This window comes from Trichogramma pretiosum, unplaced genomic scaffold (assembly GCF_000599845.2).
Source record: "Trichogramma pretiosum strain Unisexual culture from Peru unplaced genomic scaffold, Tpre_2.0 scaffold33, whole genome shotgun sequence".
NCBI classification, from domain to species: Eukaryota; Metazoa; Arthropoda; class Insecta; order Hymenoptera; family Trichogrammatidae; genus Trichogramma; species Trichogramma pretiosum.
Window position 1 is genome coordinate 1162967 of NW_019641610.1, and position 13710 is coordinate 1176676.

Below are 13710 nucleotides of genomic sequence, written 5' to 3' on the forward strand. Positions count from 1 at the left end.
GGGTGGACGAACGCGCGAAACAAACAACAACAAAAAGACGGGAAATAATGATGCCGAGCCGATACACAGCACGCAAAAAATGGTGAAAAAATAGGCCTTTTTCGTGTCGTTTTACAAGCGCGCCACACGGCCAGTCGAGGTGACTTTCAATCTCGTTTTTTATATCGGGATGAAATCTCGAAATGACGATAACTATCGTCGTATAATGAAGCTGCACGGGCATAATCGAGGTCTAAATTATCCCATGCGCAACCTCGGCATACATCGAGCGTAAAAAACGCGAAACCTCGCAAAGACGAAGAGGTATGCAAAGGCGAAAGAAAATGAAGAATATAAGGAAAGACGATCCGCGGTAAAAAGTGCCGAGCGAGAGTAAGAGCCAAGCGCTGTATATAATGCATAATATGCCGATGACAAAAAAAACGGACCAAGGCGAGCAAAGATCGAGCTTCGCCTACAGCGGAGCAAGATCCGGCGTGGAAAACATGCGCGTGTATAGATATAGGTATGGACGCATGTGAGTTTATGCAGGATGCAGCTATAGTGCGGGACCGAGCGAGGGAGGAGTCGAGCTTCGCCAAAGAGTAAGAGAGAGAGACAGAGAGTAAATCAACAGTAACGAAATGTGATGGCTCTGCCGTTGTATACACACACACACACGTAGCACGTCTGACGTAATTCCAATGTGGTCAACAATTTTGACGAGCCGAAAGATGACTTGTTTTCTTATAAGGACTTTTAACTCAAGTACCGGAGCAGGAGAATGCGCGCGCGGCAAGGAAATGGAGAGAGTGTGTGTAATTGCGCGAGCTCTGTGGTCGATCGCCGCTGCCGCGAGTCAACAAAGTATGCAAAGAGCACAGCGCTTCATGGGAAAATACACGGCGGCTGGAAAAATTCTCGTTAACCCAGACAACGAGTGGTTTCGGCAGCTGCATTTGCCAACTTTTTCTCATGGCCGCACGCGCAGCTTGATACAATGTTCGACGGAAGCGAATCGAGCATACAAATATAAGAAAAACTTATGAGAAAATATCATATGAAAGCACACAAAAAAGTCGATTCAGTAGCGTAAATTCTCGACTATTTACAAATATTTCCAATCTTGACAAATATAAGCAGGTGCAAATGTACTGTTGAAATACAGGCTATAACTCGGCTGGGGACCTTCCCAGACTCAGCAATGAAGTTTGTGTAATGCTGTCACCCCTTTATCTGTCATGAAGGAGACATTTTTCAGTGAAATTAAGTCAACTAGATTTACCAGATTTGGAAGGGTGAAAAGTTAAGCCGGCAAATGCGATTTTAGGCAGATTTTCATTAGTTGGTCTTATCGTGAGAGATAATTTATTGATTCAAAGTTAAATACGAAAAAAATGAGAAGGCTAAATTAAATTATAAATACGGTTTAAAAGAGTTTGTGATAATTCATGAGAATTTTAACTTTTTAAATAATCAAATAATCCAAAATTTGCTCAAAATCGTTTGACTTCTCAAATGAAGAGTACACAAGTACCGCAAGAAGTAGAAAGTGAAAGATTGACTTAGTCAAATAAGAACATTTTCACGGCAATTTACCAAGACTAATATTTCACAAAATCTGTTTTAATACTTTCTTTTTTCACGAGATTTCTGGTATCCGGAGAATTGAAATTATACATCCTGGGTGTTAAAAGGAGTAATTGCATGAAAAAATTGACCAGACAGCCGGCAATCATAGTTGCGAATTCGCAGTATGGAAATCAGCATTGAAAGTATCGGTTTGTGCGGATCTAGCTCGCGAGACGATTGAGTAATCACAGTTACATTAGAATTCGTCAGCTCAATTATGTTCGGACGGATTTAAGAGATAAAAATGCGCTGCTGTGAGTTCTTTGATTGCGTATCATCTTATGAGGATATACCTACTTTAGAGCAATGAAAACGTGTTTAAAAATGTGATGAAGCGGTTGCAACGTTATTTCCTGTGCAAAACTTTCATGGAAAAGGCAGCGTATTCCACTCGTTTTGCACTTGCAACCTGGTCGCACGAATTCAATGTCGCGTGGGAAAATCACCTCGTGTAGAAAAATTGCCAAGGCTTCGGCTCGTTGAGTCGAGCATCGCAGCAGACGACTTGCTGTAGGCAAAACAGCGAATTTTTTTGGCAAATTTGCCAACGAAAGAAAGAAAGAGAGAGAAGGAAAAGAGAGATACACACAAAACAGGTTTCAGCAAAGTCATCGTCAGCAGCAGTAGAGGCACAGATGGCTTCGTGAAAAACATTTAGACTTTATTGTATAATGATTGGCCGTATATTAACTGTAAATAAGCTCAGTTACAGTCTCCAAGGCTCGACAAGGTCCTCCGATGTATGTCTGCAAAAGAGAAATTTGTGGCATGTCGTCCCGATCTCTTGGCCAAGTCCAGCCCGATACGAGTATACACATGTTCTGCAAATCACATCGGATTATAAGGCACGAGTAATAAAGAGCTTTGTGGTGAAAATTTTTCACCCCGCGTGCAGCAGGCCTTCGTTCATCTCTCCTTCGCTCTCACTCGCTCTCTCGTTCTTTCTCTAGCACAGGATTGCGCCACTGAAGCAGCACACGAATTAAAGATCTTGCTTCAAGATAGTACGCACTCGAGTGTATGTGTGCGTGTATGTCCTGCCGCGCACGGTACAAGAATTTATTAGTCGCGCGCGCATGCGAGGACCTACTTTTTTTCCTTTCTCTCCCTCTCTCTTGCTCTTTTTCCCCAAACGGCCAACGACTGTTCTACGTTTAAGATGACTCATACAACTTATACATTATATATACAGTCGTTGCGTGGGCATGCATTAAAACAGCCATACGCACACACTTGTAGAGAAGCTCCCCACAGCAAGAATGCCCGAAATTCACGAAAATGATTCGAGAAAGGCTTTCTTTACCCCGCTGCCTCGTGAGCGCAAAATCGATTGATCCTTGGAAGCAGCAGCACAATGACGACGTACGAATAAATCAAGCTGCTCTGATATAATGTGTATACGACACGTATTATAGATACACATGAGCACGAGGAGCCGAGGAGCTGCAAAATAAAAGGAGTCGCGCGTGAGACGTCGCGAGTTTTGGCACTATCTCGCCTCGCCCATCTGTGCAGGGTGCTATATTATAATACGCGAGCGCGCTCGGATGCGGGTCTCACTCACGTTTTTCTGCGTGTGATCCATCAACTCTCTCGCGCCTCTCGTTGCTCATTCATTTCACTTCCCTTTCTCACTTTCCTCTTTTTATTCTGTTTTTCTATTGTTTTTTTTTTCGTGCTCAAATGTATTATATTTTATATACCTGTGTAGGAACGGTCTTGCGCACCGTTTTTGCACCTCTTCTTGCGAAGTATACATATAAACTCATTCTTATACTCGATGCAGATGTAGTTTGTCACCTGTTCTCGAGACAAATAATCGACTATACAGGCGGCGAGGCGCTACACGTTAGACGCGCATATTACGACGCGTGCGCGTACACACATATACAACGTGTATATACACCGATACAACGTGTATATAGACCGACCTGCCGCGAGGTATATATAAGTTTGATCGATGAGAAAAATCGCTCGTTCCGTTCGTAGAATATGTATGACAGAAAGTATACAGCTTGAGAAAGGCTTACTATTTCCTGGATTTGTATTATTTTTTTTTCGCTACGATGTAACCGCAAATACAGCTCTATTGCTCTCTATGTCTCTCGATCCCTATCTTTCTTTCTTTCCTTCTTTTCTTCTGCTCTGTGTCTACATGTCTATGCGAGTGTGTTTATAAATCTATTAGTTGCTGCCCGCAGTGCCTCTTGATAAAAGGGAGGGACAATAGTAATAGTTTGCGGTACACTCTGCGGATAGAAAAAAATGCAGCCAGGGCCATCTAGTCTTGGCAATTCGTTGCTCTTTAATCTTCCTTTACACCCATTTGTTTTTGTACACACAAAGAGGGAAACAGAGAGAAACTAAATGCGCGCGCATTCTAGCAAATATTCCCTCTCTCTCTCTAATCTGCTCTTTTTGCATCGTACCGTATTCGCGTATATATATAGCTCTCGAGAGTGTGCAGGGTCGAGCGAGAAAAAGCAGCGTAGCAGTAATCTTGCACCTCCCGTGCAAGATATATGTATATAAATATATAAATGGCAATGCACAACGTTGGCTCTTTCAAGCGCAACGAATGACTTCCAGGAGTAGAAAGCGAATCGAGCGTAACGCGACGAATGACTCGGAGCCACGTCTAACGCGAGAGATGACAACTTAAGCAACGACTCTTTTTCAATAGCTTAAGAGCCGCGATTTGACTGCAAAATAAAAACAACGACGCTCTGCATCGGTTGTTAGACTCTTTTTTTTTGGGCTCGCGCGTGCACTTGCGTTTCCGGCGAGTTCTTGTTTATACATTGCAGGAGATGCTATAGCAGCGTACACAAACTAGACAGAGAGAGGATTCAATTGCGTCGGCGGTGCGTTAAAGTGCGACGGCCTCGCTTGGCTGCTGACGATCACTTCGCTATATCTATAACGCGATGAACTTGACAAAAAAATAACGTCGATCGAGGCGCACAACTATAATGCTATAAATATATCGCGTTGTTTGTGCACTCGATCAAAGTTTAAAGAACTCCGCGCTGCTGTGTGCAGTTGAGGCGACGTCGTGGATTAGAAATAACTCGAGCAGTGCCCTATCGATTCACCTTATAAGCGGTCGAGCCAAGTGTTCCGAGCGACCGATTGAACTAATTATTCATCCATCGGCGTCTCCCCAGTCGGCAATAACAATTATTTTATCGTAAACGACGCGGGGCCATAAAAAAGACTTTACGCTCTAATAAGGAATAATTGCTCTGGCGTTTATGTATGTATAACCAAGCTATAGCTACTGCGATCTGCCGAGACAATGCAATTATTCGACAAACAACTATATTAAACACACATTTTCTGCCGCGCACCGCACGCATAAGCGTATATATAGCAGCAGAGCGTTCACATTGTGCGATTGCACTTGGAGCTCTGGTACAAATTGCCGCGCGCCCGGTGCGTCTCGCTCTTCTAGAAGTGCAGTAGCTATGTGGAAGTAAGCGACTAAGCTCGGTCGCGCTATATATGCCAGCTAGTTCGCGAGTGCACAAGTTTTTTCTCAGCGCTTTAATCATTAATTTCCTCGTTCGCGCGCAGCTCTTGGTGCTGCAACGACGACAGGAAGAGGCAGTGCAGCTACTACTGCGCCGCGGAATAAAGAAAGCAGAACAGCGCTGCAGAGCAGAGCCGCGACGGAAATGACGCCCAGCAGGCCGCGAAACGACCTTTTCTTCTGTCATTGAGGAAAATAAAAAAAATAATAAGAACGCCTACGCCGACGCTGCACTGCACCGTGATGTGCTCTATAATTTCGAGGGAGAGAGCTCGACGCAGAGGACGCGCGCAGCTCGCTAAAACGCAGACTCTAATTATCGATTATGTCTAAATTAGCTGTACACGTTTTTTGCTGCCCTAAACCGAGCGTAGTAATGATAATGAAAGCTCTGTCCGGCTACGGATTAACATAGAAAAGACATTAAGCTGGAGATGGCATTAGCATAGACGCGCCGAGTCGGGCTAAGCGAGAGGAAAAAGAAACAAGTTCCGAAAATGCTTTCCCGACAATAGGACGCGTTGCTCCCGCTGTCTTGTAATATGTAGACGCAGAAAACGAGGGAAGGAGATTCTTTGCCTCGAGACCGCAAGCATATAAGTCAGCCTCCAGGGACGTGTACTCCTTTAGCGCGTATAAACTACAACGAGTGTATTCGACCGTACATGCGAGAGAAGGGCCAAAAGGACCACGCATTAACATACATATAGACTAACGAGAAACGAGCGGATCATTCCGCTTGTGGGTGTGCTAGCTTGAGTCGTCCGTACTTCATTTTTCATCGCTACTCTCCGGTGACTTTTCCGACGCGTATGACCGTAATTGACTCTTTTTTTTTGCGTATATATAGGAGAGCTTTGGCTGTGCCGTGATCGAGCCCAGCACGCGTCCGAGTTAAAAATGGCTCCCGATTGATCTTGCAGGCTTTGGCGCTCTTACACGCGTGCGCGCTTGGCGCTCCGTAGAGATTGATGGGAAAGTCGGCTCGGTTTTATTACGCTAATCAAGTTTTTGTGTAAATGTATTTTCGACGACTGTATTTTGAACTCACGTAACGACGGCTCGATGATTTACTGTTCGGTTTTCGTGACTCACCTGTAACAGAAAAAAATGTTTCGGGTAATTAGTCATTTGCATGCTAGAATATGAAATTTAATACACGATGTGTATGATTCAACTCGTCAATGTCGAAAACTTCGCTGTAAAATGTATTGAAAAAAAAAGAATAATGCTCGTGACAAATATTTGTGTACCCATGGCTATCAGGAAAAAACATAAAAATACAAAAGTCCGCAACATTGGGAAAGTGTAACGGTGGCTCTCCTTCGTACGTAATACCATTCATAAGATGAAAGAAGAAAAATGTGAAACCCACGCACACAACCGATATCGCCCAGTTACATCCAAACGCAAACTTAATTCCATACCGCTCCGAAACTTGTTCTTATTATATGTCCATACACTGCGACGATAATCATATAAAATCTCGGTCCCGATGGTACTAATGAAAAATGTAATTTTATCGTTCGATTCTCGGGTATTTCTGACAAATTTTACAGTTCCATTAATTCAAAAACCTCAGGTTAGTAATGCAATTTATTCAAGCTTTTGTACTCCCTTATATTTAATTTTTTAAGTTTATCCAATCCACATGAAATATTCACTCGCGCAATCATTTATTTTAAAAATCAAGCAGTAACTTTATAGTCGTGTTGAAATACAGAGTATATCTACATTTAAAAATAGAATACAAAACTCAATCCGCTATTTTTTATATGCACGTTTACTTTTAGTGTTTTGATCTTTCATCTTTTTTTCCATTTTGAAAAAAAAAAATTTGAGCTTTGTCTTTCCAAGCGATTCTGTATCTATTATGAAATTTATGAGTCATAAAAGATCGATTTTGAGCTCACTAATCTGTTAAATAAATAATCAATATTACAAAATATGAGAACTGTGAAAAAAACGTAGTGTCGTTAAATTTAGTAAATTAGCAGCAGCCGGTCATGCATTAACATGAAGCGGCGGTAATAAGATTTTCAAAGACTTTTTCCATCCATGCGTTTCTCTGGCGTTATTTATTTTATTACACTGATGAAAAAATCGTGATTTTTTTCTTCAGAGCATCTGCCTCGTGCGCCCGCATATCTAACTGTTTACTCGAATAAATTGTTGACTGAAATTTTTTTCCCAGCAGCTTCGCTTTGATTCTCACTTTTTTTTCACCAGCGAACTCGCAAAAAGCAAAATAAGAATAAACGTTGTTGCCTAAAGCTCCGGGATTAGCTTGTCGAATGTATATATCTCCAACTGTGCACGTTTTTAAATTCTTCTTCTGATTCTTCACGCGCCTTTATGTGTATATGTGTATTCTGCTTCGAAGCCAGTATGTATTTGCTGCTGAAAAGCGATATTAAAGAAAACATAAAAAAATTAGAACTCACGCGTAATATCAGCCAGAGATACGGTCAGCTGAGTTTGAACGAGAGAATATAAGTATCGAGAATGAGACACAGTAAGAGGAGAAAATTCCTTTTTACATAGAATGTCAAGCTTTCGAATCTGGTATTTGATACGGCTTGCGTATGTGTAAGTACAGCTCCTGCACGATCGGAAAAATCGAGCTTGTTCACGAGATTTTTTTCTTTTCATACTTCTGCAACATTACGTACATATCCAGGCGCACTTATAGGCAAATATTCGCCCCATAGGCAAAAAATGCAAACATTTTCCCGTATAAATCATGTATCGAGGTATAGCGAGCAAGGGCTTTTAATAGCTAAAATTTCGTGCGCATCGCGATCGCCGACAGGGCAGAAAATTGATGAACGTAAAGCAGAGAGGCAAAAGGCAAGTGAAAAAAGGCGAAAAAAAATGCGTAAGTAAGAGCGAATTTTGGATAAAAGCGTCGTAAGTGAATTACGTTTACGTGCGCGCTCAGGTTATGGTCGTCGATTGAATTTTTGAGCGATGAATATTGTTCTTTTGACTACTCAGCCAAGAGCGACCTACGCAAATCGATGTGCGAGAGCATTTTGTCTGATGATACCATTGTACAATATGTGCAACTCTCCAGCTCGTTTCATTCTCTCAGCCGTGGATTTTATCTCGAATTTATTATTGCGAATTGTTCACAGAGCTAAGCTCGTATAATAGTAGCTTGTTATACTAATATATAAATGCGATGGCGGCAGAGCAGAAACTTATATCACGCATTGCACAAGATCTGGCATCTATGCGCGCGAAGGAGTGTATATAGAGTCTGAATGAGATTTTTAAAAGGCCAGCTATACGAAATCACGAATGATAATAAAATTGTCGTGTCATAATAGTGTATTTATCTTCGCTCACGATTGCGCGCAATTCCCTCAGCGAGATTAATAATGCGCGTGTACCGATTGCGATTTATAATAATAGCCTTTCCACGGTAAATATCTAATTAACGAGCTTTAAATATTGCTTGTCACGCTCTTATTATGTGCTTTTCTATAAGCTTAGAACAACCTTTTTTTACCAATTGTCACATTTATAATAGAGACTGCGATAGAATATATCGGATCAATCGCACGCACGAGTGTGTTGCAACACTCGATCAATGGCATTCATCAACTGCGTATTTTCCGCGTCCTAATTTAATCGAAACAATTCGAGATAATTCATTTTGCCGGGAGAAAAAAATTGAGCATCCACATCGAGTCTGGGTATAGATAAAGCGCACGAGGCTCGCGTTGTGCGATTTTTTGTCACGCTCGTGCGTCTATATATATAATATTACATTTTAATCTTGAGTCTGGCGAAACGAAAATAACAAGCTTATATATCGGTGTGTGTCAGTCCCGTACAGAGCGTTATCATTTTTTTTTCTTTTCCCCATTTTGTCCCCTACTCGTTGCCATGGTCGTCGTTATAAGTGATCGCAATCACGCAGCTCACGGACCCGGGGCATCGCACGCTCGATTCTATGAGCAGTATATGTATAACCTCACTCACACATACATATAAACTGACATCCTTGTGATTATTTTGTGCCTAAGGCCGTACACTGTGGCAGGAGCAGCAGCAGCAGCAACAGTGAAGCTTTCCCAAGGAGCCGTCGTTTTTCTCTCGGGCCTTAGAAAGGTTATCATTGTTATTACCCGGCGTAATTGCAGAGGCAGATCATTAGACGTTGCGTAATTAAATACGAAGAGTATTAATATAGATGGAGAAAGAGAGAAAGAGAGAGAGAGAGCGAAGGTGTAAGAGGAAGTCAGAGCTCTTAGGCTAAATTTTCTACTGCACACTCCAAAGGCATCAAATATTTATCTATACCCATACATTTACGCGACTTATACTACGTGCATTTGTCTTAGCGACGTTGTGAAACAAATGAGGCAACTAAGCTATTTGTAAAGCCTTTTTTTAACATATATTCTGGCAAATCTTTGCTCAAACCCCTTCACACATGTCTCGAATAATATTCATAATGATTCAACAAATCGATGTTCGTGTGGATTATTGGTTAATTGCTGTAGAAAGAGAGAAAGAAGTAAAATTTATACACATATGCAAAGGTAGCATAATAATATAAAGTTGATAATTACACAATTTCCCAAGAGCAATTTTTAATCCGGTCTCTCACTGCCGTTGCGATTCGCAGCACAGAGTATATTATAATTATTATTAGTTATACATTCATATACACACACTTTGCCCACGTAGCACATTCAGATTTAGTGTAAACTTTCCCAGAGAGGCTATTCTCGCCAATAGAGAGTAGTTATATACATATTATATACACAGCAGCCGAAGACTCTCGCAAACGCATATAAAAATACTGCATTTTTCCTCGGTATTCGCTGTGCTGCTACTGCGCTGGCTTATTATTATGGACACTTTGAAGCGCGCGTAACGTGCAATTACAACGCAGGATTAGGCGAGTATAATTAAATCGTCGCGAGTTGACCGGATGAAAAAGAGAGCAAAGATACATATATTACGCTACGCATACATGTGTTGGAGCACGTTCGATAGTATAGTGCGCTTTACTACTAATTTTTCATCCGCAAACGTACACTGCACAGCACTCAATATTTATCGAGTCACATCGAAATTTAAGATCTACAATTAATAATAAAACGGCTGCGAACGAGTAATTCCCTTCATTAAGTACGTATCTTTTTGCTCGAACGATTTTAAATACATGATGTAACTCAAGATTTATAAACAGGCGGATATCAAAACCGTTGCGCATCGGCTGTGAGTCTAACGTGCCACCTAGAGCCGGAAAAATTCTGCACTTTCGACTTCCGGAATTCGTAAGAAAATTCGCGCAATTACGTTTCTGACTTCATGCCCGAAATTCGCGTCGGAGTAAAGAATTTTTGTCACTTTCGGAACAAAGAGAAACAAGTTATTTGGGCTTCTTATAAGCGCAGCGTCTGCATACGCGCATAATGTCAAAACCACCGGAGAACCGTGCGCTGCAGTGCAGAAGCAGTTCTCTTGGCCAAGTCGCCCGATAACTATCGGTCCAATCGGGCGGGGATTATACATAGCCGTTACTTATTGCGGCCTCAGCCCCCAGAAGCACAAGGACTATCATTAGCGCTCTCCCGCACCTCTTTCGTCGCAGGCTCTCGCTCGCGCGTCCGAGAGAGCAAGAGAGAGAGAGAACGAGGGACCTGTTATGCGCGGTAGCGATCCGGTGGTATGCGATTCGAAGAATTTCCGAAAAAAAATACGATCCGCGCATCGTGCGGCTGTATCGGACGAGATATTTATTTCCATATACGCCCGAACGAGGACGTCTCGAGCTGCGTATCACCGCGCAAGTATACGACGAATAATAATAATCTCGAAATTATGAATTTTAACGACGGCTATAAACATTTTTATCATCGCTTGGTTCAAGATGTACGCGTGCGAGCGCAATTTTCGCAGCTCGCACGAATAGCAAGCATCAACTCATTTTGGTCAATCAAGTTTCTTGTGTCCGTGTAAGTGTCTGTGTGTGTACATAGTCGACTGGCTCGCTTTCTGCGAAGAGTCATTAATTTGATCGCGTATAAATGCAATTTTGCTGCAAATTTCTAGACGAACGAATGGCGTATGAAAAATATATGCTTATAGTGCCAACAATCATCTCGCCACTGCAAGCAAGATTTACAACGCCGTGAGCTGCGCTGCGTTTGCTTTTATACGTATATATATGCGAAATGTGCGTGTGCATATATTTCATTCGGGCATTTGCCGGAGGAGAACACGAGAATTAAGAAAGGCATTTGGGGATCCTAGAGCAGTCGCAGGATAATTTCTCCGAAAAGCATCGGTCTGCGTCGTCTTCGGCTAGGGCAAAAATTGGCCCCAATTAATTAAAAAGCTGCCTGTCAAAAGTTTTAGTGCTGCAGAGATGGGAAAAGGGAGAGAGAAAGAGAACGAGAATGAAACACTGTACCGATGTGCGGGTGCACACACGTACAAACACAAACTCGCGAGCGAATATTTGCTGCCGCTTGAGTGATTTATGCGCGGCGCTCTTCCGATCGGTCGCTACTCAGCTCCGACTGACCCATATAATCATTTTCGCGCCGACTGTGAACTTTTATTTCTTCTTCGCGAATTGCCGCAAAAGCCAGAAAGGAGCAAACAGACAACTATTTTTTTCTTTGACACTGCTTATTTACCCTATTTTTTTTATTATTATTCTCTCGTTTCGTGCGAGTTGGCGTTTGCTCGCTGCGCCGCTCCATAGCTTCACCGTGTGTGCAAAAGAAAAATGTAGGTTTTAGAATTTATGGGAACGCCAAGCAAAAGGCAAAGGAGTAAAATAGAGGGAAGGACTTTATTTCTCTCGTAAAAGTATGAATTATTAAAATTATACTGATTTTGAGACGTTTTAATTACGTAAGTACAGTAATTTTCGAGGATGTACGACTTTGTGCATCGTTTACGTGTGTCTATAGGGTTTGCGTTTACAATTTTTAAAATTTTTAGCCACTCGCTCATTAAACGAACGAATTTTGTTTTATAGCTGTCACTTTTTACGAGCGTCATCGCGAGACGCTCTAAACTAGAGTAAACATTTTATTATAGCCCTCGGGCATGGGGATAGATTCGTGAAATTTTCATTCAAAAAAGTTTCGCTGAAATTAGCGAGTTTTAAAAACACGATCCCAAACAATGAATAAATATTCACTTTGGCCAACGACATCGACGAGTTGAGGTTTGAAGCGAATAAGTGAGTAAAAAGTTGAAATTTTTTTGACGTACCTGTAGATGAACTTGTCCATTGTTGTCGACCCAACCGATGACCATGTCGACGCCCTCGGTGCTGTCTTGGTCTCTGGTGAAGCCAAAGCCAACGTAGCCCGGCGTTTTGACCTGCACCTCGAAGGTCACGTCATTCTCGCCGGGCGTCCAGAGCACGAGAAAGTTGTTGTCGAGAACTGCACTGTGCTTCCACTCGATCGCGGCGACACACTGTATAATCAGCAGCAGAAGCACTGCGAGCATCTTGCTTTTGCACGCAGACTCCATTTTTGCTAAACACAAACAGCTGAGCAAAGCTGCTTTAGCTGAACACGTTGCACACTCGGGGGAAAAGAGTTGATTTGAAGGATATGAGGTCGTGGAGAAAGAGACTGAGAGTGAGAGAGAGTTTTATTTTGGATGACGATGTTGATTCTCGTGCTTTACTGCATCTGCAACGAAAAAAGGAGACAGATGAGAATTTCGCTCGACATTTCATGCGTTTCAATTCGTTGTCTTAAATCGTTTGGGAAGTTTTTTTGGCTCGTGTGCGACGAATTTCAAAACTTAAAATAGGGGCGTACGCGGACGGGTATATTTTATCGCAAATTTTCTGCACATTTTGCAGCTGATACACAAACCGGCAAATACGATACGAGAAATACGAGAGGCGTGTACATGCAGACGCGTCGATTACGTGTCTCGGAGAGTCGCGAAATGCATGTCATCGTGCGGTCGCCGAGGATCGACGCTTTCTGTTCTGATGTATATATAAGTGTACATCGATACGAGGATCGCCACATCGGTGTTGCTGCGTGCACATGGCGCGTCGCACTCGGCGACTCGTGAGATGCAACTTTCATACGGGCAATAATAGACTACGCGAGCTGCAAGACGCGCGAGACGGTTGAGAAACTTTTGTTTATCTCTCGTGTATGGCGCGTGTACTTATGTATCGCGTGTATACCTTTCATGCGCCAATGACACGATATTTTGTATGCACGCGCGAGTCAATTTGTTATCGGTGATTCTTGCCTACGTACATAATATGCTTCTCACTTCTATTTTATGTATTACAAGCGAATTTACATTTTCATTCGATGATTGTAGTCGAGTATCCGCTCGAGTACTTGCGGAACGATGAAATATTCTGAAAACGTACACTCCGGCTCAATTTCCAATAACGTTCGTGTCGAATTTTTATTATTTAAACGTTAAAACAAACTTTAGCTTCGGCTAGGAGCAAATTTTGAGCTCAAAATATGAACCACAACTTGGCACCGTCGCTAGCGCGAAGGATATACATATGTACTCGTTAATATTTCCGAAAGTAAATC

The 13710-nt window shown here is 42.2% G+C and overlaps 1 protein-coding gene across 2 annotated transcripts in view; it reads right to left on the reverse strand.

The window, feature by feature from the left end:
* Positions 1 to 13710, reverse strand: part of LOC106648844 (MOXD1 homolog 2) — a 135095-nt gene that overhangs the window by 79773 nt on the left and 41612 nt on the right. For both annotated transcript variants that reach the window (XM_014365969.1, XM_014365967.2), the window contains exon 2: positions 12395 to 12825. In XM_014365969.1, coding sequence (XP_014221455.1) covers positions 12395 to 12661 — 267 coding nt within the window. In that variant the 5' untranslated portion in view covers positions 12662 to 12825. The remainder of the gene's footprint in view (positions 1 to 12394; positions 12826 to 13710) is intronic.